The 23,046-nt window shown below is 38.6% G+C and overlaps 1 protein-coding gene across 1 annotated transcript in view; it reads right to left on the bottom strand.

Annotated features, from left to right (window-relative positions):
• Positions 1 to 23,046, bottom strand: part of mybpc3 (myosin binding protein C3) — a 44,276-nt gene that overhangs the window by 3,671 nt on the left and 17,559 nt on the right. Inside the window, exons 11-29 of the mRNA XM_053229437.1 lie at positions 22,821 to 22,984; positions 20,278 to 20,410; positions 20,063 to 20,065; positions 19,618 to 19,742; positions 19,427 to 19,532; positions 18,174 to 18,340; positions 16,356 to 16,521; positions 16,012 to 16,118; positions 15,895 to 15,924; positions 14,849 to 14,988; positions 14,288 to 14,359; positions 13,322 to 13,481; positions 12,471 to 12,575; positions 12,174 to 12,362; positions 7,167 to 7,301; positions 5,860 to 6,027; positions 3,241 to 3,329; positions 2,136 to 2,331; positions 1,827 to 1,966 (exon numbers count right to left, since the gene is read on the bottom strand). Of these exons, the coding sequence (XP_053085412.1) occupies positions 1,827 to 1,966; positions 2,136 to 2,331; positions 3,241 to 3,329; positions 5,860 to 6,027; positions 7,167 to 7,301; positions 12,174 to 12,362; positions 12,471 to 12,575; positions 13,322 to 13,481; positions 14,288 to 14,359; positions 14,849 to 14,988; positions 15,895 to 15,924; positions 16,012 to 16,118; positions 16,356 to 16,521; positions 18,174 to 18,340; positions 19,427 to 19,532; positions 19,618 to 19,742; positions 20,063 to 20,065; positions 20,278 to 20,410; positions 22,821 to 22,984 (2,395 nt within the window). The remainder of the gene's footprint in view (positions 1 to 1,826; positions 1,967 to 2,135; positions 2,332 to 3,240; positions 3,330 to 5,859; positions 6,028 to 7,166; positions 7,302 to 12,173; positions 12,363 to 12,470; positions 12,576 to 13,321; positions 13,482 to 14,287; positions 14,360 to 14,848; positions 14,989 to 15,894; positions 15,925 to 16,011; positions 16,119 to 16,355; positions 16,522 to 18,173; positions 18,341 to 19,426; positions 19,533 to 19,617; positions 19,743 to 20,062; positions 20,066 to 20,277; positions 20,411 to 22,820; positions 22,985 to 23,046) is intronic.

The following is a 23,046-nucleotide window of genomic DNA, read 5'->3' as shown; positions in this document are numbered from 1 at the left end:
GAATATTAAATTTGCCCATATTACAATATTACAATGTTCCTGTTATCACTTATGTTATAGCAGCTGTAAACAGTTGTTCCCTCTCCAGCCTCTCTTTTCTTCTCTCTCTGAAAGTTAATAAGACAAAGACCACAGCTTGTCATGTTACAGAGGAACCAGAAAGCGTAAAGTCCTCTGTCCTGAAGACTTTCCTATGGTGGAAAACTTGCTGGCCACTACAAAGCACTGACCCTGTTGATTCCTTCCATAAATGTTAAATGTCTCCTTACAGAAAGCTTCACCATATAAACGACTTTTCTGTTAAATAATAATGGATTTTTTTATCTTTTTATTATTAGCCTTAGTGATAAAAATAATGCTAGCCTTAGCGTTATTGGTGAGCCTCCATCACAAGTCCCTGTAATTGAATTGTTACTATACAAACAAAAATGTATTAGAACTACCACGTTAATATAAACCTATGATTTAAATTACAGCCTGCACTACTGTCAGAGCTGCTGTTATTGAAAATTTAGCAGCACTGTTGTATATTGACTGGTACCACTAACACATTTGCATGTACCATAACATCACTGTAAAGATGTTCTAGCTGCTTCTACTACTTATTTTCCTAATAGATGTAATTTTTATTAGTTGTTATATCATCATGCAGCATATCCTAATCCTTATCATGCACTCAATATTATATATCACCTTTTATAAATATATAACCATGCAGCGTCAACCTTTAATGTTGCTGTGTCACATTACACATGTATTAAATCTAATGCTATTAGCATGACAATGTGGATTGAATGAGTAGATGGGAATAAAATAGCAGACTATGTGCATGTTCCAAGACCAGGGACCTAAAGTGCTTTTATATTTAGCAGCAGGACGTCTCTGGTTTCTGACTTGGATATTGTCGTGTGAAATGTGATGATCCCGAGGCTCCCAGCTCATTGTTCTGGATGCACTAAGAGTAAATTGGGCCTAATACAGATGAGTGGTGTAACTCATATTCAGCCACTAACCTTGTAGAGAACAATGAGAGGAAGAACATGGAGTGCTGGCAGTGCTTAAATCAGGCTACTGGAGAGGTGGAGGGTGGAGGTAGTGGGACATACCTGCCCCATGCTGAGGGGGCAAAGCTGCTCACAGATGATGGGCAGTGACGGGCATTTTGGCAGTTCGGTCTCCAGATGCTCTAAATGCTGTCCTGTCCCACAGAGGCATCCGAAGCAAGTCGCCAAGCATGTCACAAGAGAAGTTGAAACCCAAAGTACTCCTCCACTTGCACATACTGTACATACTTTACTCAATTATAGAGGCTTGCTTGGGAGCTTAGCTACTTTTCATGACACTTTCAGAGTACAGAAGGACAAAGGACAAGTCATATCTGCCTTTTGGTTTGTGTTTCTCCTGCTCTGTCTCTCTATTTGAAAGAGTGGAAAAGAGTGATAACTGGATAGTTTTTCATAGTGTCCTTAGCTAACTACATGAGATCATTTTTAAAATGAATGAGTAATCCGTCAGAGGAATAGATTTCCAAGACCAGGGTCAAGTGTCCATGACCTTTTACCTTGGATAGAATCAGTATTGGATGCAGTCTTGTATTATGTACCTTAAGGTTTTGATTTGTATAGCAGCTTACCATTTGATTCACTTTGTAATTACATAGACACCCATTTAATTTCTTCAAGAAGGGCCCCTGCCATGAAATACCCCTTAGAATGCTCGGTGCATCCAATATTCTATATTCGCAGCCATAGCCATGTCATATTTGCATTTGGCTATATATAGCAGTACTAAGTTAATCACATACCTGGACATAGATTTGTACATACCATGGTCTTCTTGTCAGCTTTCTGGATTGTGTAGCCGGTGATGTCGCAGTTGCCATTGTCTTTGGGTGGTTTCCATTCCAGCGCCACGTTAAAACCCCATATATCCACCACCTTCAAGATCTGAGGAGAACCAGGAAGGTCTGGCAGAGAAAAGCGATCACAGCATGATTATTAAAAACCCACAATCTCGAATAACAATTGCTAGTTTTACAGCAATTTATGAGAGTCTTAAAGTAATGAATACAAAAACTAATGGGACACAAGAAACCTACAGTGTTTTGAGATGATGAAATGTACATAAGAACGTACCCACAATCTGAATGGTCACAGCGGCCTTGTCTTCCACGTTCTCAATCTGTACCTGGAGTTCATATTTGCCAGAGTCTTTGCGCTCTGTCCTCCTGATGAAAAGGATGGTGTCGGTCTCACTGTTTCTTACGCTCACCTGCTTCGGGTCAAGAGGCTCACCATTTTTCGTCCAGGTTACTTTTGGTCTAGGTTTTCCCTGAAGAGTAATGCCATTTTTGTCACATATGTTTGTTACAATATGTAAAAAAAAAAAAAAAAAAAAAAAAAAAAAAAAAAACAGAACATTTTATATATATATAAAATTTACTCCTAATTTAGCCATTGCCATTTCCCATGAGACTAATTGTTTTAAATAGATAATACAGCATAATGTTAGCTAGGTTACTAGCCACTTTGGTCCAGGTTTACACAATAGAGCAGTTAGCATAATATTATCTACCTTGCTGACCTTGACTCCTGGTTCACTTAATATAATTAACTACCTTGCTAGTAAACAGTTAACCTAATATTAGTAGCAACCTTAAGAAGTGACTATCACAGTCAGTTGTAAAATCAATCCATTTTACATTCATATGATACAACATAGATATATCATTTGAGTGGAAACAGTTTTGGTATGTTAAATGCCTAGTGTTACATGCAGGCAGGAGTTTTAAACAGATTGGCTCTGGACGTGTGTGTGTGTGTGTGTGTGTGTGAGTGTGTGTGTGCGTGCCAGCATGCTGTTTTTAAGTAATACATTTCCCCAGAGAGCTTTCACAGCTGCTGTTCAGATTTGTGTCATTAACACGTATTGAAGCTGCCGTCCGTGTGCATCCACTATCATCGTGTTTCAGCCGCACAGCTCTGTGTATTTATAGTGTTTCAGAGGCAACGAGAACAGGCCCTTCCTGTCCTAATTAACCCTTGTTAACACAGTAGTTAACATTTCAGTCTGGCCAACACACTCTAGTTGGAGGCCAAAGGAGCTACCAACTCTAGTACAAGGCTCAAGTGTACAGTACCTTGCATAATTATTCACCCTCAATTGACCTTTTCCATGTTCACAACCTGGAAAAATGAATTTTGATGAGATTTTATGTCAGTCAGGACAGTTGATTCTTACTTGAAATGGGATCACCAGGTTGACACTCTCCCCTACTCTCTTGATGAGCGTCTGGCGAAGATTGCGAGGGATCCAAATTTTTGGACGCTCTGTTAGAAGGCAAAGAGAAAAATCAGAGAATTGGGAAGTGACCCAGGAGATGTTGAACATTTTGACAAAATTAACATATTGGCAGTTGCAGTGGTGAAGAAACAACAAATTTTTGAACATCATGGTTGCAGGGTGGTGCAGGGGGTGGTGTTGCCACCTCACAACTCCAAGGTCCCTGGTTTGATTCTGAACTGGTGTTACTGTTTGAGCAGAGCTTTACAAGTTCTCTGCGTGTCTGTATGGGTTTCCTCTGGGTCCTCCAGTTTCCTCCCACCAGTAGGTGGATTGTCTATGCAAGATTGCCTTAAATATGGATGTGTGTGTGTGTGTGTGTGTGTGTGTGTGTGCTGCTCTGAGACATCCAGAGTGTATTCCTGGTCATACCCAGTGTTCCCGGTATAGACTCCAGATCCACCCTGAACAGAATGAAGTGGTTCCTGAAGATGAATGAATGGGTTTGCAAAAGACCACAAATAAATTTTAAAAAACTGTCTGAGTCTCAACACGTTATATGTTGGAAGAAGACAATATATTATTTTTCAAAACTAGAGAAGAGTATGAGTCAGCATCTGAGTAATTCTTCTGTGGCTCACAGCGGTTATACTATAAAGGCTCAGTAAATAAGCCTATGCAATAGCTGTTCATAAAGTGCTGAGCATTTCTTTACCACTTAGGTGGCATCAGAGACCTCCCAGTATGGTCTTTCACCAGATAAACACTTCACATGTCACTGTTTTATCAGCGAGTGGAATGTCCGAGGGGCTCCTGGACCCAGAAATAAACCTCACATCATAACTCCGTAACTGTATTTGCTGTAAACGGCTGATAGACATGAAAATGAGAATGAGCATGTGTGAACAAGATCTATGGTGTTATACTATATGATACATGAGCAGCAGAGGAGTGCTCAGGATTCCTCTGCATCCTGGAAGTTTATAGAGTTGTTTCCGTTATGGAAAATAAATGAGAACATGGATACACTGTCCTGGAAATATTAGTGAGGTTCTCTAAAGTTAGCACATTAAAATAACTGAGATTGAGTAATCGAAATGATCAGCTGGCATCATACAGTTAAAAGTCTGACCCCTACACTCTTAAAAGTCTGTCATGAGATTTCTTTGGTTTGTCTTTCTGAGGAAACCTAAAGATTTCCCCTTCTGAGAGAATTAACTTTTCAAGTAGGATTAACTACGCAGCCCTTGAAGAGTGAAAAGTTATTCTTGAAATCTGACCTGGTTATAGTTAATTGGTTCTGTATTCTTTGATATTAGATTTAGATTAATTTAACCAGACACGGGTCCGTAACTGTGATCCTATACACTTCATTTTAGTTTCAGTAACACTTATGATCATCAACTAATTGCTTGTGGAATGGTTTGTTTGTGCGTCCGTGTTTCTGTCAGTCAGAGAGGCATCCTTAGGGTTTGCATTGTTAAGTTTAACAGATTGTTGGCAGATAGTTGTTGGCAGATGTGAGTCATGATAAGATTCTGAGCAACAACTGTCATGTATATAAGCTATAGGAAATAATTTCCTGAACAGATTGGCAACCCTGACAGTTCAACATTCGCACATCAGTGGAGCTAATCTGTGAAACTTTTTTTGCAGGTTAACATGCATCATAGGTAATTAATGTGTAACATTATCATCAAAACACAAACTGTGATTGAACATGATCCCAGGCTTTGCTTCTATTTCATGTCACACAAACTGCACCAACTGATACAAGTTAAGGGGCTGAAAAAAAACACATCACATGGTGGAAATGAGAAAGAATGGGAAATTATCTCATAAATGTGCCCTATAAAACCCAATAATGAAGTTTATGAGAATGGTTTATAGAAAAAGACAGCCATGACTCATGCAGGCTATTTTAACTCATAGCTGCAAACCATGTTGTTTAGGGCAATAATAAGGAAGTCATCAAGCAAAAGGCAAGGGATCCATAATATATTTGTCTAAATGTGTCTATTAGAATAATTTGAGCTTCTTATTGAATTTATTCTACTTCCAGGCCTGAAGGAGTTTGGTCAAGGACTATATCCGGCCCCTGGGCTTTCTATTGTACAGACCTGCTTTAATGTAATTGTGTATATCTCTTACTCATGAAAGCTAGTGAATGCTAGTGGCTGAAAGCTGATCAGGAACAAGCTGGTGATTGCCTCAGTGAACTAGACTTATTAAGTTAAAACAATAAAAGCTTTTGTAAAGCACTCTATCTAATGTATTGCTGCAAGTTAATGCAACTAAATGCAGCTGAAATTGAAGTAAAGGCAGCTGACAAATGCAAATTTAGTTTTATAATTCCCTGTGCTGTTTGAAGAAAACTTGAGTACTATATTTAGTACCATGTACCATGTTATTTTTTTCTTTTGTATAGCACTTGACTGCTATTTAGAATGTTCTCTCTGGTAATACTTGCCATAAATAGGCACTGCATTCTTTAATGCCTTCATTTTTCCAATAGATACATCCCTGACTTACAATTCTCCTTATATGCAATATTAAATCAGTAGGTGCTAAACTCACGCATGATCTCGCGGATGGTGACAGCTTGGGACAGAGTGGCAGGAGGACTGGGGCCAGCCATATTATATGCCCGCACACGGAACTGCATCTTCTCTCCTGTAGGCAGGTCACGGATGATCACAGAGTTCCTCTCTGTAAGACCCTCAAATGCTGGAATCCACTCATCAGCTAAATGAAATGTAAAACAAAGCAAATGTCACATAAGTCTGCATAAAAACATGCCACTAGTCCACAAAGAAGCAGTGCTCCAGGTTTTTATACAAATAACTTTTACACTTGAGCCATTTTCCTGTTCATAAAATGCCCTAATCTTAGTCAGAAGAATTGTTTATTGCTAACATTATTAAAATTATACATTTGTCCATTTCAGTTTGTGCCTAAGAACACCCTTACCTATGATGAAATCACTGTAACACATCCTCTCTCGTGGCATATTGCTTTAATCCAGAACCAATCAGACAATGTTCTTTATAGATCAAACTAAACACCACAGGATTACCTCTATTTCGCGTTCACACAATTGCTTCAATGAGATCTTAAGTTAAGTGCAGTTTATCTGCACACACTGCGCTCAGGAAGGATATTCCCGAAAAAAAAGTCATCTTTCATACTAAGACTACAGGGGTGAAAAAGTACAGAAAATAACACTCGAGTGTGGTTAGTGTGTCATAATTAGATGAACTAGCTAGTCAAAGTGATACTTAACTGAAAGTTAGAGTGTCTGTACTTAAATCTGCTTACGTATTTAAAAGTAAAAATGAACTGAACTGAAAAGTGAACTATAATTAGAAATTGGGATTTTTTTTTTCTTTCAACATAGACTTGTTTGCAAATTCATAACATTCAAATAAAAAGATACACCACTTAAAGGACAGGGTTACTATTCATACCTTTTCCTATGACTTGTTTAGTATAAAATCAAACAAAAACCATTCATGTCATCCATATTTGTTTTGAATTCATACAAATTTCTCTAGAACAAAAACCTTTTTTTTGCTTTTCCCCCATTAAACAACTTCCATGAATGAAGAACAACTGAGCAGACCCTGTGCAAAGATTATTGTTTGTGATATTCATAAGATTGGCATAGATTTGACTAAATAGAAATAAATTAAGATTAAAAGCAAAAAAGTGACAATCTTTGAGATTTGTAACAATTATTTTAAAGGTCTAAATGAAAATGTAAGGAGTACAAAGTGTAGGGTTTTTTTGTGCAGTGGAGTTCAGGTATTCATTTTCAATGACGCTCTCATTCTGCAATAACACTTACACAGATACACATGAAACCATCATAGTCATGCACTTACTGCCTTCCTTGCAGTATTCGACCCCATAGCCATCTATAGGAGCAGAGCCTACTCTCTCTGGAGTCCTCCATTTCAGAGAGATCGTGGTGTCACTGATGTCATCCACACACAGACCGATGGGCTCACTGGAGGGGGCTGAGGGAAAACACACAGGTTGAACTGAATTTAATGGACAACAGATGTTGAGAATTGGTACTTGGGAATTCTTGGGAGTTATTGTAGGGTTGTAGCATTCTAACCCGAGTGTTTAATTAATACCAGTGCATTTGAGTCCGGCAGGACTATGATACTAGACCTCACCCTAAATCTACTCTACTCTACGAAACTCACAGTGTAGTTAAATATTTACAGACTATAGTTCAGGGGTGCCAAACATACGGTCCGCAGGCCACGACAAGCCTAGCAAAAGTTGTAATTCAGCCCAGCAAATAAATTTAGAATCCATGTTTTAAATTAAATTAATCTTATGGGCTGTAATTGAATTGAAAGATTTGAAAAAGAGCTAGTTTATATTACACTAGGGGGCAAAATAGAGCAATAAACTAAGAGCCATAACTCTGCTACTGACAAAACGTGCTAATGATATATAATCCTTCTTTAGCAAGCTAAAATTTGATGCTGTCAACATGTCTCTTTCCAAAAGAACAAATTAGGATTCATTTAAACTTTTTATTTGTAAATAATTTTGCAAACTAGGGTTCCCTGGTGGACTAGTGGCTAGCATGTGGTGCTCTCTTTGCCGTAGTCCAGGTTCGATTCTTGGTCAGGGAACCAGTCCCAGCCACTGGTGGGTTGTATGAGCCAGTACACTCTCAGTGCCGGTCCCTAGCCTGGAAATGGGAATGGTTGCGTCAGGAAGGGCATCTGGTGTAAACCTTGTGCCAGAATTAAAATATGCGGACGAGTGATCTGCTGTGGCGACCCTGAACGGGAGCAGCTGAAGGGGGGGTGGATTTGCAAACTAGATTGGTTTTTCATCCATTACATTTCAGTATTCTGAGCTATTGTTTTTTTTTTTTAAAGATTCCTGGACATACAAAAAGTGGAAAATGTTCAGTCTGTAGCTTTCAGTTAAATGCCCATAAACTAACATATTTAAAAGGAGTTGTTAATGTGTTATTGGTCTACTAAACTGTTTTTTTAGTCTGGCCCTCTTGACATTGTACTAAGTGTAACTGTTACCTAAAATACGTTTGAGACTCCCGCTATAGTTAGACTAGTTATAGAAAATTAGCCACACCAAAGTAGATCAAAAGTCTATAATTGAAAATAAAAAAAAATTGGGGGGCTCCAGTATAACCATGGTGAAAGCAGGCATAATAAAGTAAAGCTCTGTTATACATAAAGCTTACTGTAGATTACTAAATTTAAATTTCCAGTAATATTTGGTTTTTGGATTTGCCTATTCACAGTAATGTAAATACAAAACGGCTTAATGTATATTTTTAGAGTGGAAATCTGCTCTGCGCTGTACATTCACTAAAGCAGATCAAATCTGCTCTGCGCTGTACATTCACTAAAGCAGATCAGAGAACTAAAGCACTGAGTTGCCTAGTAACTAAGATACCAAAGCCTGAATAGAGAATCAAAAGTCCTTGCTATATGGATTTACTAGGACTTGTCACCAGGATTTTTTTTTTTTCAATCCTGTGCTCTTCCAATAGTCAGTTGGAGGACAAGGGCATGGAAACTATTGGGGCAATAAAACTCAGAGGTCCAAGTCTGGTACATCTAACATTATCTTCCAGCCAGCCTTCGTGGCCTTCAGCTGCCCATTATAGTTGAGCATAACTGCCATTGTTTGAATAAGCACAAGTTAAACTTGGGCTAGTGCTGATAAGGACCTCTCCACGATATAGATGCTGTTAGGGGCATGCTGCATTCAGGACAGAAATAGTTTACATGTAGCATTGTCACGTCAGGCTCAGGTATTGTGACAAAATTGCAGAATGCTGAGGGATGGATTCCTTAGGATTAATTTGAAAAATAATAAAGAACCTTTGAACAATTGAAAGGAAGACTCTAATAAGTTCTAAATCTGAAGATATTCCCATGATACATTACCAATTCTCTTGTTCTCCACATTTTTTTGCTTCTTACTGTTAACTGCCTTTAAAACAGAGCATAGACTAGAAAGTTAAAAAAAAAATCCACCTGGAAAAAAGTCTTGATAAGGTCAGGAAAGAGCATTTACCCTATATTTGGTAATCTTCCTCCAAACTGGAAATTAAATTTAAAACTGCAGCTTCTTTAAATCAGAATCCACATTTTCCACTGAATTACCAGTTAAATTTTTTTAAGTATACTGTATACAGCATAAAAAATACAATAGTTATATCCAGCAAAGACTAAGAGTAGCCTTTGTTCTTAGTGATGAATGCTTGAGTTGCAGCAGGTGACACAATGATGCTAGCAATGCAGCGTCTTCTACTAAATACACCCCTCTATGGACACACATTTTTTCCATTTGAATATTTCTGAGAAAGTAATTTTGACGAATCAACACTGGTTAGTGAAGACTAGTTGGTAACAAAGTATTCAATGCCAAGTCAGCCAATATGAAATCCCGATCTAAACACGATATTTCTGTAGATATGCCTAAGTCTACGTAAACCCAAGACATGCATTCACTAGCTTTCCACAAGGACAAGCAGAATTAGAATGAGATGCCTACTGCCGACAGGTTCTGGCTCTGGTTCAGGTTCAAGTGGAGGGGCAGGTTCCTCAGCCGGGGATGCTCCCTCCTCTCCTGAAGGTGCCCCCTCTCCTGGCACCGCTTCTCCATCTGCACAAGGTGCAGGAGCTTCTCTTTCTGCAGGAACAGGTTCCTCAGTTGGAGGAACAGCTGCTTCGATGGCTGTCTCTTCTGGAGGAGATGCTATTACCTCACTTTCCTTGACTTCTGCAGGGGTATCTGCAGGAAGATCTGCAGGAGCATTTGCTGGTGGCTCGTTGGCCGACTTTTTCTCCGCAGTTTTTGGAAGCATAGGCTTGGTCATTCTGCTGGTGGGTCACTTCGTCACTGCACACTGGTGTAATGTCCCTTGAGGTTTTTGTAAATACTCTCTCGTCTGGTCTGTGAACCTGGCTGCCTTTTGTTCAGGCCTTTCCCTCTCATCTGCTGTACTCCTCTCCTGTCTTGTACTGTCCTGTCCTCAGGGTCCTGTGATCGGAATTGTTGACAGCAGCAATGGCTAAGCTGTGCGTCCTCCCCCTCCTCTCTGTAGTCTAGCGGCCTGTGTGCACCATACGCTTGGCCATAACCTTACGCTAACATGCCATTATTTATAGATGAGTGTCCCAAAAATAGTTTCCTAATCTACTGTATTGTGCTGGACGTCACACTGCACTGATAACTTTTAAGACCATTTGCACCAGATAAAATAAAGGGACAATGAGGCAATAAAATTACTATCACATAGAGATAAATGGAAAGACTTGTGTCTTAAAGTCTTTTAAGCTTGGGTAGATATCCTGAGAAGGGTCTTATTTTAGGCATTGAGCACCCACTCTCCAAAGAGATGACAGAGCCTTGAAACATTGGTATGATGACGTGTGGCTGAGCGGCTCCAGGTGGCTAGAATAGAGCAGCATCCCTAAATTGGCAAGCAGATGAAAGAAGGGTCTCCTTGACACTAACATGCTTGGCATCACCTCATACACACAAAACCCCTCCTCTCTTACACTCTAGCATTCTGCTAAACCTGCAATAATAGCATTCCTGGACACAAGGAACAATGGTTAATTTAGCATTCTTCAGGGGTTTTCTGGATTTTCTGCCTGGCTTACATGCCCAAATTTTGGCATAAATCATGCTCTGATGTTTTTTCAGCCTAATCTCTTAGATCTACAGCGGTTGTAGTACTTAAGTAATTACCCCAGGCAGTAATTTCAGTGTGGTTCCTTGTACTGAGAAACGAACATGTAGCCCACTTACTTGAAACTCACTTTTTAAGTACTGTTTAAGAACAGTTATGAAATGTTTATGTGAAAAATTTGTTTTAAAAGGTTCCACAAAAGTAACCCTACCTTTTTAGGCTACCATTACAGATGGAATCTTTTGTGGTTATAGCTTTAAATGAAGTGCTTCAGTTTCAGATTCTGCATAGCCTTATCACAAAATCTTAGGAACAGTGTAAATTAACCAAAATTACTTCTTACCATAATGCTCCAGCATTAGAAATCTCAATAAAACTATATAAGAACAGCTATATAAGAACATATAAGAATTCTGTCTTCACTTAAAACAAATCACTTGTGTTGCTTGTGTCTTAAGTTCTGATATAGCAGTACCCATAATATATACACTTTATTGTCTAACATACATACATCAGGGTTACCTTTGTTAAAAATTCATTTTAATATTGCAGTATTTGCATCTACAAACTTTCAGTTCAAACTTGTCATTTATCACCATGTTGTTGAGTGACACAGGAAATGAATGATCACCTATTACCTGTCTACCCTTAAACTTCCATGATAAGTGAGTTTTCAGTAAAGTATCTCAGTACATACATACAAGATACATGTCAAGATTGTTGTTTGTGGTTAATCACCTATAAATACAGATGGGTTTGAAAAAGTTTAGAGTATTTCATTATGGCTTACTTAGGTTCCTGGGTTTTAAACAACTGTAGTGATAAATAGTATTATTAGGTTTATGGCTTTGGTGATTTTTTTCTTGAGCAAAGTCACTTCAACACCTTAGTGTCTAACCAGAAACAAAAGAAATTCCATAAATCATTCATCCTAAAAAAAAATCAACTCATTTTTATATAACCAATTATTATTAGTGTTTATAAAAACCAAGGCCAAGACTAATCAAGAAATCAGGAGTATATCAGGGCAGTGGTGGCTCACTGGTTAAAGCTTTGGGCTACTGTTCAAATGATAGTGATCAGAGTTGTTGAGTATATATCCCAGCACCACCAAGCTAACAGCATTAAACTTCAACTGCTCGATTGTTGTTTTAGATTAAAGCATCAGTCAAATGTAAATGAAACTTACCAATAGGCACAAAAGGCTGGGAGGCAGGACTGGGCCGTGACATGCCGATACTGTTCACAGCATATACCCTCATCTCATATGCCATTCCCTCAATCATCCTCTTAGCTTCATATGTGGTGTCCTTATAGGGGTCAAAGTTCAGCCGCATCCACCTGTAGCTCTTTTTCTTCTTTCTCTCCAGGACATAGCCTTAGAAGCCATAGAGACTAAGGTAAGCTTTTTAATGTGCTGAAATTCAAAGTCTTCTTTAAGCCCTAAATTATAGGATTGCATGCTTTCTATTTGAGTAGCATTTACCCAAAATTGGCTGGCCACCATCAAACAGGGGAGGGTCCCACTGGACTACACATGAGTCCTCCCCAACACTGAGGATTCTGGGAGCCTGAGGTGGATCTGGCACATCTGGGGAAATAAAAAAAAAAAATCTCATTTAATAAAAGTCAGAACTGTGACTGTGAACATCAGTGTTCATACCACATTCCTATAATGAATTGCTAGCACACAGAAAGTTGTGGTGAGAGTCTAGACAGCAACTAAACTTTCAGAGCCACGATCAACACCTACACTCTTTAAAGAAAGGATTACTTTGGATGGTTAAGCATTGTAGCTTCTGAGAGGAGTTCTATTTGGAAGCTTTTCAGAAAGAGAAATCATCTGATATAGGGTTCTACATAAAACCTTTAATGGTTATTTTTAGGGACAAACTTACGAACACTTTAGGGTGCTAGATGGAACCCTTTTTTCTACATTCATGGGGGAAAAAGATGAACTGGCATCCCATCCAGGGTGTATGAATGAAATACTACACTAAAACAGTGTATATAAAACAGAAAAAACTACAACCAGATGCAGTTTTGCTCAGTCACATAGAGTCTGAGACAACAGGAAAGAAGTCACTTTAGTTTCTAATGTTGAGTAAAAGGGGAGCTGACATGATGTGATGGCTAATTGTCATTGGAACTTTGGTAGAACTGATGTCATTTGTACCCTATATAATCCCGCCCAACTTGAATAGTTTAAGAATCAACCTATAAAGTTTTTAAGCAATGATTAAACAGCAAAAGGTTAATCTTTCAGTAGACATTTATTATATTGCATATGTAAGTCCATAGGGTACATGGTATGGGTAGTACATTTAAATATCTTACCAACAACTTTCACATGAATATCGGCGGTATCCTCCCCTGCCGGGTTCCGTACAATAACCGAGTACACGCCTTCATCTTGACGCTCCGCCCCCTCAATAGTCAAGACGCAATGTCCCCTTGCGCTCTCCACGTGGACACGTCCACTTGCATCTGTCAAGACCTGAAAAACCGATCAGATTTTTTTATGGTAAATAACAGGAATAATCAAATCACAAGAACCTACACTGAGCACAGTCTAACTTCCGGACCAAGCAACATTCAGTCAAGATGCAAAACCAGAGACCGGATGAGACATTATGATCAAAATGGAATATAGTATATCAAGTGCTTGCTATATTCCTTTCTTACCTTCAGTGTTTGTAGGTGTCACCAAAGGTTTTTCATAAACAAATATATGAAGCATGCACTCACCTGGTGCAGCCAGTTTGCTTCAGAGCATAGTATACTAATGAAGTTCATGTGAACACACTGCTGTTCAAAAAAAGACTGCAGTAAAGCTTTAATGTCATGTAGAAATACTGAAATGAATACTGAACTGAAGAAGTAATTTGTAATTTTTGCTGGGTTAGTATTAGATATTAGATAAGTTTAGATAAGATACAGTTTCAAACCAACACACAATAAAGTCATGGGGCATCACAGGAAAATTTTATCGAGAAAAACTGAGGTTTTTATGGACAAATAAAAAGATATTTAATAAAATATAATTATTATTATTATAAGTGATTTCACAGAAAGTCTTAACCTTATTAACAGTCTGTTATGCCTCATGTGAAGTAGGTATGACCGTAAACAGATAGGAATTGGACCAAGACAGTATCACGATGCAGTGGCTGCGGCAGTAAAAAGACAATAAAGACAAAGGTCAGAAGACACTCTCATAGCAGCGGCGGCGTAGGACAACGAAAGTGCACATAATAACAAGAGATTGTGGTGGCGTTATTGTTTTAAAGGCCAAAAACTCACTTCACCATCCTTCAAAGTCCAGATGAAGGCTGGTTCCCCTTTCCCTTCTCCCAGTGGCTTTTTAGATTTATCCTACACAAGCAGAGCAGAAGCGGTGAGGCCAAGGTTAAGACTAAGATGTTAAGACTAAGAGGTGACAGGTCCATTTCAGCATCCTGCTCCAATACAAACCTTTCTGAATGTGACTGTCCATGACATATCAGGAAGTGGTTGAGGAAAACTCTCCCCAAAACCTACCTCTGTGGGCTTATGAGCTTAGATCAGAAGCCCTCATGCTGGGACTCCTGTCTCAATGTTAAAGCAAAATGTTTAGGACTACAGTGCAGTGGTGCTTGTTAATGGCCAATTTAGTTGACTGCTGGGCCAATGACATGGCATGCATTATTTGTGCATATCTTCATTACTTTCCTATAAAATAGTGTAATAAATATGAGACACATTGCCTTAATCTACGGTAGGTCCTGTATGTGAATACATTTTTAGTCCATCAAAAATAATTTAATATTTAAAAGTGTGTATGTTGTATGTATGCATGTATGTTAATAATAGTATTCTCCCCACCTTATCTGACTTGGTCCAAACCACTGTGGGGGCGGGGTCTCCAGTGATTGGCACATCCAGTCGCAGCTTGTTTCCAGCCACAACCAAAATAGTGGAATCTGCAGTTTGGCCAAGGCAGTCCAAATGGATCTTGGGAGGATCTGCATATGGGGGTAGTGGAAGAAAGGAACTCTCACCTGAACTCTCATGTAGGCAACATGCATTACAGAACTAAAGTGGGAGCTCATCCTTGTTGTGGTCAGCTTTAAGAGGCTGATTCTTAAGTATATGCATCATATGAGACAAATATACTTATATATTTCAAAAAGCTGTTTTTCATATGCAGTTAAATGAATCAGGAGGATTAAAGAAAGGATTTTTTTTTAAATATGCTACTTTTACACTAATCCAAAATGTAGTTCATCAGCCCGGACATTTGTTACTTTAGTTTTGCATCGAATCTATGCGGCTAATGTAGCTAACAAGTAATGAATCTGTTAAAATTGTGTGTGAGTTCATATTAAAAAATTTTACTTCAAAGTAGAACTATATTATTATCTCCATAACTTCTAGCGTTTTGATACAACTCCATCTTGAAACTTTGGACAAAGGGCCTAGAGGGCTGAATGGTACCAAACTGTACTTAGTAAAATGTTATTCCAGTCATCCAAGATGGCTGCCTTTGTAAATTACATCAATTAGTTACATAAATAGTTACATGGTTCATGTTTATAGATTTTGGTAAGTCATAGTTTGGCCTAAACTATGTCACCAAATCTTTTTGATATCACTGAAGAAGTGTGTGTGGTTTGAGGCAGATATTAACACAAAAGATTTTGGGTGAGAATTACTTCCCTTACTTAGCTACATTAACCTTACAGCTTCAAGAGCAAAAGTAATGACGTTTAAATAGAACTTCAAATAGGTCTTGGATGATGGGCTACATTTGCTGTAAGTGGAAAATTGTGCAATTTGCCAAACTATTTATCTCAGCATAAGTGCCCTACTTACTAACTGGCAGAAGTTCAACACTGACTCTCTACTGTGTAGTTTTTTTTTATTCTTACCTTGACGAGGGACATAGTCGACCTTGACCTCTGAAAACATAAATGAAAATAATAAATGTAAATGTCGTACTGTTAACCAGGCTGAGTCATTGACTAAGGAATCTGAGACTTATGTACCCAAGAAGTTCAGTTTGGCAGAAAGGTTAAAAGCGTAGCCTTCAGGGATAAAAGTGTAGTCGCCTTCATCCTCTGGATGTACATCATCAATAGTGAGCTTGTGAATTCTGGCGAGACAGAGAGTATATCAGACAACTTTTACATTTCAACAGGGGAGGTCCAAATCCAGACCTGGGGAACCAGAGTTCAGCACATTTTAGTGATTCCCCTGCTCTACTGAATCACATGTCTCTGAGAAGGGACCTCACCAAATGGTTCCCCAGGACTGGAGCTGACTACATAGAAAATAAAAGAATAAGAATTGAAACCTCTACAGTTGTTCAAATGATCTTCCACAGTCTTACCGGCCGATGTGTGTGATGTGGGTTCTAGCATCAGGCTTCACCTCCACTCCATTTTTGTACCAGGTTCCTTTGACGTTCTCATCAGACACCTCACACTTGAACACCGCCTCTTCCTTAGCTTTTACTGTCAGGTCAGCAATGCTCTGATACACCTCAAGTTGCTTCTCTAAAGGGCAAACAGCACAGTCATTTAAAGGCAAAATGAAGCGTGGGTTTGGTTATACAGAATAACTGAAAGAAAGAATCAGCATGGGATTGAAAAAATTCAGTAGCCAAAATTCTTCATTAAATTGTTGCAGTTGAGTAAAATTTAAAGGAAGCAAGAAGCTGAGTCAGTGGAAGTAACAGCTAAATAAAATATCAGTGATTGAAATCAGACACTGATTTTTGTTATTAATTAAATAATTATTTGCCATGGAACTAATTAACAGCAGCTAATAAATCTGACACAAACTGGCTTACTGGTAATACTCTAGCTAGTAAACAAATACAAAACCTATAAATTACTTTTTACTTAAGGAAGTTTATATTTTTATGTGTAGTTTATATTTAAGGGCTTTATTTTTTGCCTGTACTGAAGGTGTTCAATCAGACATGAATACGGTAAATGAATGAATACATCAAAGACACATTCATTCTTGTTCTTGTCACACCTTTTAGAATTCAGCTGCTTAAATTCAACTGTGTTGCAAAATAGTAACCTTGTGATTAAAAGTATATTTTGATTATAAAGCATCCAGTCTGATAAAAAGTAGAAAGTGAGTGACTTTTGTTATTTTCAGTCTCTGAATGCATCCAATTATATTTTAATATCATGTACACAACTGGAAGTAAGTGAAATAACCACATAGTAGTATAGTACTGCTGTAGCAGACACACAACCGGAGCTCATCAGTTAGGGGTGGTATAATTAAAGGAGAGTTACTGGGGAGCGATGATCCTCCTAGCAGCCTGGCAGAAGTTCAGTGGTGCTGGACAGCTGCTCATGTTTGGCACCTTCTCTGTTTGATTAAGTGGTCAAGACTGGCAGGAGATGTGGATCGGGTTGCTTTTTTTAAAAAAAAAAAAAAAAAAAACATGCAGGAACTGAGTGTCCAGATGGATTTATGAGAGAGTTAAGGACAGTGTCTCAGTTCATGGAGTTTCCAGTAGCACTATAGCGCGAAGGTCACTGAGGGTTGAGCTTTCATTTTCTTACACCTCCACTATAATTACAGATCAAGAGCCAAATAGAAAGTAAGGCTGTAAAAGTGAGAATAAAGGACGTCAGCTGATGCGAATCTGTCTGAAAAACAGACCAGGGTAAGAATTAGGTTATGGAGAGGAAGAAGGAAAGAGTCACCTGCACAGTTAAAATATATGGCCCTTGCAGTCTAACAATAGCTGGCATCTGTGCATTGTAACCATGTGCTGTGGGCCTGTCAACCATGTTTACTGGGCTGACAAACAGGTGATTTTTGAGCGACAGGACCACAAAGAGGCGGGGTTTAAAGGAGATAGCAGGGAGTGAAGAATGCCCAGTGGAATTCTGGAGGTTTATTTTGGACTACAGTTCTGTCTGCCTTGATTGACACGTGGCTTGTCATGCATCTGCTATGATTGACAAATGGCTTCAATCAGTCTTTAAAGCCGAAGACTTCAGAGTAAGAGAGATATCAATCATGATACATTAACTTTAACCCATTTTACCCACTTCTAAAGAGGGCCTTGCACTCATGTAGATCTGTTTTACCTCCAAACCTACAGAACTAGCATATACAGAATTTAGCAGAAAGGAGAACCAGATGATAAACACCAGTGCTAAAATAAACCACTCACCCTGCACCATGAGCTCAGCAAGAGACTGCCCTCCGTTGGTTTTCACTCTGTAGTGGCCACAGTCCTCCTTGGTGACATCGTTGATGATGAGTGTATGTTTGCAGCCATCTTTCTTGAAGCGATACTTGAAGGATTCATCTCGAGTAAGCTCCACTCCATCTTTTTCCCTGAAAATTTGAACAGTTTTTATAAAACTAGCTCAATTTTTTTTTCTAACCAGGCACTATTTTTTCAAGCCTGTTTCCATGATTATAATGTTTATCAAGGTATAGACACTCTAGAGCTTTAAATAGCAAGATTTTGTACTTAAAATGAAATGGAACATTGTGTTTCAATAAACCAATGCTCATAAAACTAAGCTATAACCAGTTCTTCAAAGACATTTTGATCTTGTTACATTCTGATGTCTGTACCCGGACAGTGTACATGTAAACAATGAAACTGATGGATAATCGTAAAATCCTCATCACACCTCATCCTGTTAAAATTATTCTATGACTAGTATACTATATGACTCGTGACATATTATATGTCTATTATATGACTCGTGACATTGACATTGTCAAATAAAAGGTCTCATGACTGGCGTGATGAGATCGAAGCAACCTTGATCATTCTTCATTGACTATCCGATGTTTCTGTTCTTGCATATAACTCTATAGTGCTAAGCAACATTTTATCAGACTATCTAGCTGCAGAAATGCGTCCTCTGTGGCACATTAAAGGCAGTCGCAGTGAGCCAATAGTGACTTTCTCATTTTGGTTGAAGGACACTGCAGAGCTGCTAAAAGGCTGGCATGACCTTTTCAGAGGGCTGATAATTTACAGAGCTGCTGGGTGATATACAGCCTTGGATCCAGATCAGGTGAAGCCACGGCTCATTCACTCACTCATTCTCACACTCACACACACACACACACACTTCTGCACCACCCTCTCTATCCGTCAGCCAGGTTGAGTCAGCCAAAGCCTGGCAGCTGCTCTGCTCAACAAAGGACATGCATGCCATCTTCTGGACATCTGAGGAATCTCACACATCCAAGACAGACATGCTTCTGCAACGAAATCACTCTATTCTTATCGCTTGTCCCGTGACAGTGTAATGCTCTTTAATCAGTTTCACCCATTGTCTTGCTTGTGTTTGGGTGTCTTTTTTTTTTTGTCATGTTCTGGGGTCAAATGTAGGAATGCTTGTACTGATTTAGATGTGTTTAGCAGAGATTATGTTCATAGATTATAGATAAGTATCATACCACTTGACATGAGCTCCTTCCTCAGAGACCTCACACTCAAATTCTACTCTCTCTCCCTTCATTGCCATCTGATCCTCAAGATTACGCAGGATCAGAACAGGAGGCTCTGAGAAAGAAATGGAGAGATGAATCTCAAACTTCAGAAATGCTGAAAATACTTCCGCACTGTGTTAGAACCCATCATCAAGTACCTTTCACAAAGAGCTCAGTGAAGCTTTTTTCATCTCCCACGATGCAGGTGTATGCCGCGTCATCAGCCAGAGAACAGTTGTTGATAGTGAGGAAGCGTTTGTTCCCTACACTCTCAAAGATATACCTGAAGGAACAGCAAAAAATGTGTTTTTTTCTTACTTTTCTTTGTAGATGGAGACAAAACCTCACTACACAAATGCTTCACTCAATCCGACAAATTCCAAACATGGCATGACTATCATGGCATGACAGAAACTTTCAAAATTCACTTTCAAAATTCACCAAGTGGACAAACTGTCGGTATTGTAAGTCAAGAATAAATCTAGAGCAGCTGTCACATGTTCTCTAGAATACTAGTCCTATCATGTCTCAGTCCAGAATGTCCTTGGAACAGTTTATCACACTGGATGCTTTTTCGTGAGCAGACCAACTGGAGACACTCACTTGCTGCAGGTTTTGGTCGAAACGAAGCACAGAAGCCAAGCCATTCAGGAACACACGATTTCAGTTAGAAAATTCAGGAGAGAGATAGAGAGATCATTTATTAGCAATTTTGTTTACAAGTAATAGACATTGATAAAACAAGTTTTTTGATGTAGCTGTGCACTTTTATTCTATTCTAGTCAATTATTCTATTCTACTCATGGCTGATTACGTACCTTCCTGTTTTTTGGATCTCCTGTCCATTTTTCAGCCATTTCACCTCTGCATCAGGATTGGCCACCTCAATCTGCAGCTTGATTTTGTGTCCCTTTTCAACCTGGTAGGCTGGGTCCAGCTTTTTGAGGAATGCTGTGAAAGACAGGTTTATACTACAAAAACTGCTAAACAACCCGTCAGGGTTCTATGCATACCCATATAACAGAAAGTTTCCCATTTAAATGGTGTAAGACATGGAAACATTTCTAGGGAAAAAAAACCTTCTTTAGTAGGGTTCTACACAGAACTTTTAAGGTTTTCAAATCAAAGATCTCTTAGGGTGCTAGAGTGTAAGCTGGGTACAGCTTTTTGAGAAATGCTGTGAAAGACTGGTTTATACTGCAAGAAGTATGCAACAATCCTTAAATGCTTTATTAGAACCCTATAACAGAAAGTTTCTTATCCAAAGCGGTCTACCAAGAAACTTTTCTAAAAGAAAAAACTTTTTTTTTTTGTAGGATTGACCCTTATTGATGCAAAGCGGTTCTAATGTTCTTGTTAATTCTACTGTGTGTACGCAATTTGTGTTAAGCAGTGCCCTAATCACTGGACTAGACTGGATTGTGAATAGTTAGGCTAGTAGCAATAGTAGCATAGAACAAACTATGCCAGCGTGATGCCATCGTCAGCATATGTAATGTGGATGACAAACCAGATGTGCATCCAGACACTTACTCTCTACATTTGAAGATCACACACAAGAGGAGAGAAAAGAGTACAAACAACAAAAGAAATGACTTCTGTTTATAAATTGCAGCCCAAATATGTGTACAGAAATATCAATTACTGCAGCATACATAATCAATCCACATACATTCATTCATTATTTAAACTGAGATCATTACATTTTACCATGATTTATCAGGTAAAGGGATGGTGAGAGCAAGACAACAGAAAGTATGAAACATGACCAGACTGTTGCACAAAAAAAAACAAAAGTTCAGCGTCCCTTACAGAAAATGTTGTATACTTTAGTACATACAGTGAGGTCCAAAAGTCTGAGACCACATTTCATTGCTTTCCATTTAAAATGGGAAAGGTCTTAGTATTTGGAAATATTCAAAACAAAGAAAGTAAATGTTCAATATCTTGAATATTTAGTATTCAAGATTCTGCACTATTTCTAGGTCCCTATTTAAATGTAAGCAAATTTGTGATATTGACAATGTTAACTGCTTTGTACAAAAGATCCTGAGTTTCCTCATGCCTAATCTCTGCTATTGAAGCATGTGTTCACACGACACTTTGATGGATTTGATCTAATGGATCATAAGATTTTGCACAAACTTGTGGAGTCCATGCCAGCTCAAGAGCAAACCGTCATTAAAGCAAAAAGGGGACGTACCAAATACTAAGAAACTCTGAAATTCATGTAAATATTTCACAGATTCTGCTTTTCACACAGGCTATTGTCAATAATATAATTATAATAAGAAAATTGTTATATTAAATTAGAAAAGAATGCAAAAAGGAAGCATTTTCCCTGGTGATCTCAGACTTTTGGTCCCAACTGTATGTAAAGTATGATGAGTAAGTCATAAAAGATTATTTAAAAAAAATCTTTTGTACGGTTCTACACAGATGCTTTACCTTTATACTGAAAGAAGTATAGGGCAGCCCCTATGAAATGGAACATTTTCTAAAAAGAAAGCATTATTTTGTAAGTTTCTACACAGAACTTATGGGTTTCCCCAGAGGGACAAATTCAAAGAACCCTTGGGATGCAGTCTTTTTTATTTTTAGTGTAAAAATAAACGAAGGTTTGACTTGACTAATGAAACTAACCAGTCAACAAATAACAGAATGCACAGAACATCACAGGAATGTTGTGAAAGACAGATTTCTACTGCAAGAAGTGTGGAAGTGTGGAAAGAATTTTAAATCTAGCACCATAAAGTGTTCTTTATCTATCTGTCTGTTTGAAGGATCCCTTAGAGGTTCTATATAGAACCCTATAACAGAAAGTTAAGTTAGTTCTTTTGGAAAGAAACCATCCAGACAGGTTCTAATGTTTGGACCCTTTTCTAAAAGGAAATCCTTCTTTTGTAGTGTTCTACACTAAACCTTTAAGAGACAACCTTTAGGATGCTAGTGAAAGCGGTGAAAGAAAGAACTGTAGAAAAAAAAATACACACTGACACTCTTTCTTCATTTCTTTGGTTTGTGCCTCTGGGGAAACCCCTAAATTTTCTATATAGAACCCTTCTACAGGGACTTTCCCTTTTAGCAAATGTTCCAAGTAGAATATTTTTAGAAAGCTAGCGTCATTACCTATCTAAAGAACCTTGTAACTATGTTGAGAATTGAAGGTGCCATTTGTAATGTTTAAAAGTATATTTTCATAAGGCATCTTGGAATGTCCAGCATTGCTATACAGCAGGTCTCACTAGTTTCTTTTTATTTTAGTCTCCTGTTTACTTTTTTCTGGCCCAGAAATTAGCTCCACCTCCAGCCAGAAGTTCTCTGTCTGTTCTTTCTATACGAGATCAAGTTCAACACAAACCTGCACTCTTCTTCTCTTCCTTTTTCATCTTCTTCAATCTCTTGAGCATGCCCCTTAGATCTGTAATGCCGTATTGGAAGGCGATCTTCTCGTACTCGGAGGGCGGAGCCTTGCTCAGGATTTCCCACACATCCACATCGGGCTCGTTGCTCACCTGGACCAGGCTGCAGTCAGACAGCAAGAGGGAACAGTCTGTTATTGAGGGCTTGTGTAGACAGCTGACATT

Source organism: Pangasianodon hypophthalmus, chromosome 25 (genome assembly GCF_027358585.1).
Source record: "Pangasianodon hypophthalmus isolate fPanHyp1 chromosome 25, fPanHyp1.pri, whole genome shotgun sequence".
NCBI classification, from domain to species: Eukaryota; Metazoa; Chordata; class Actinopteri; order Siluriformes; family Pangasiidae; genus Pangasianodon; species Pangasianodon hypophthalmus.
This window is presented reverse-complemented; position numbering and strand designations above follow the sequence as displayed.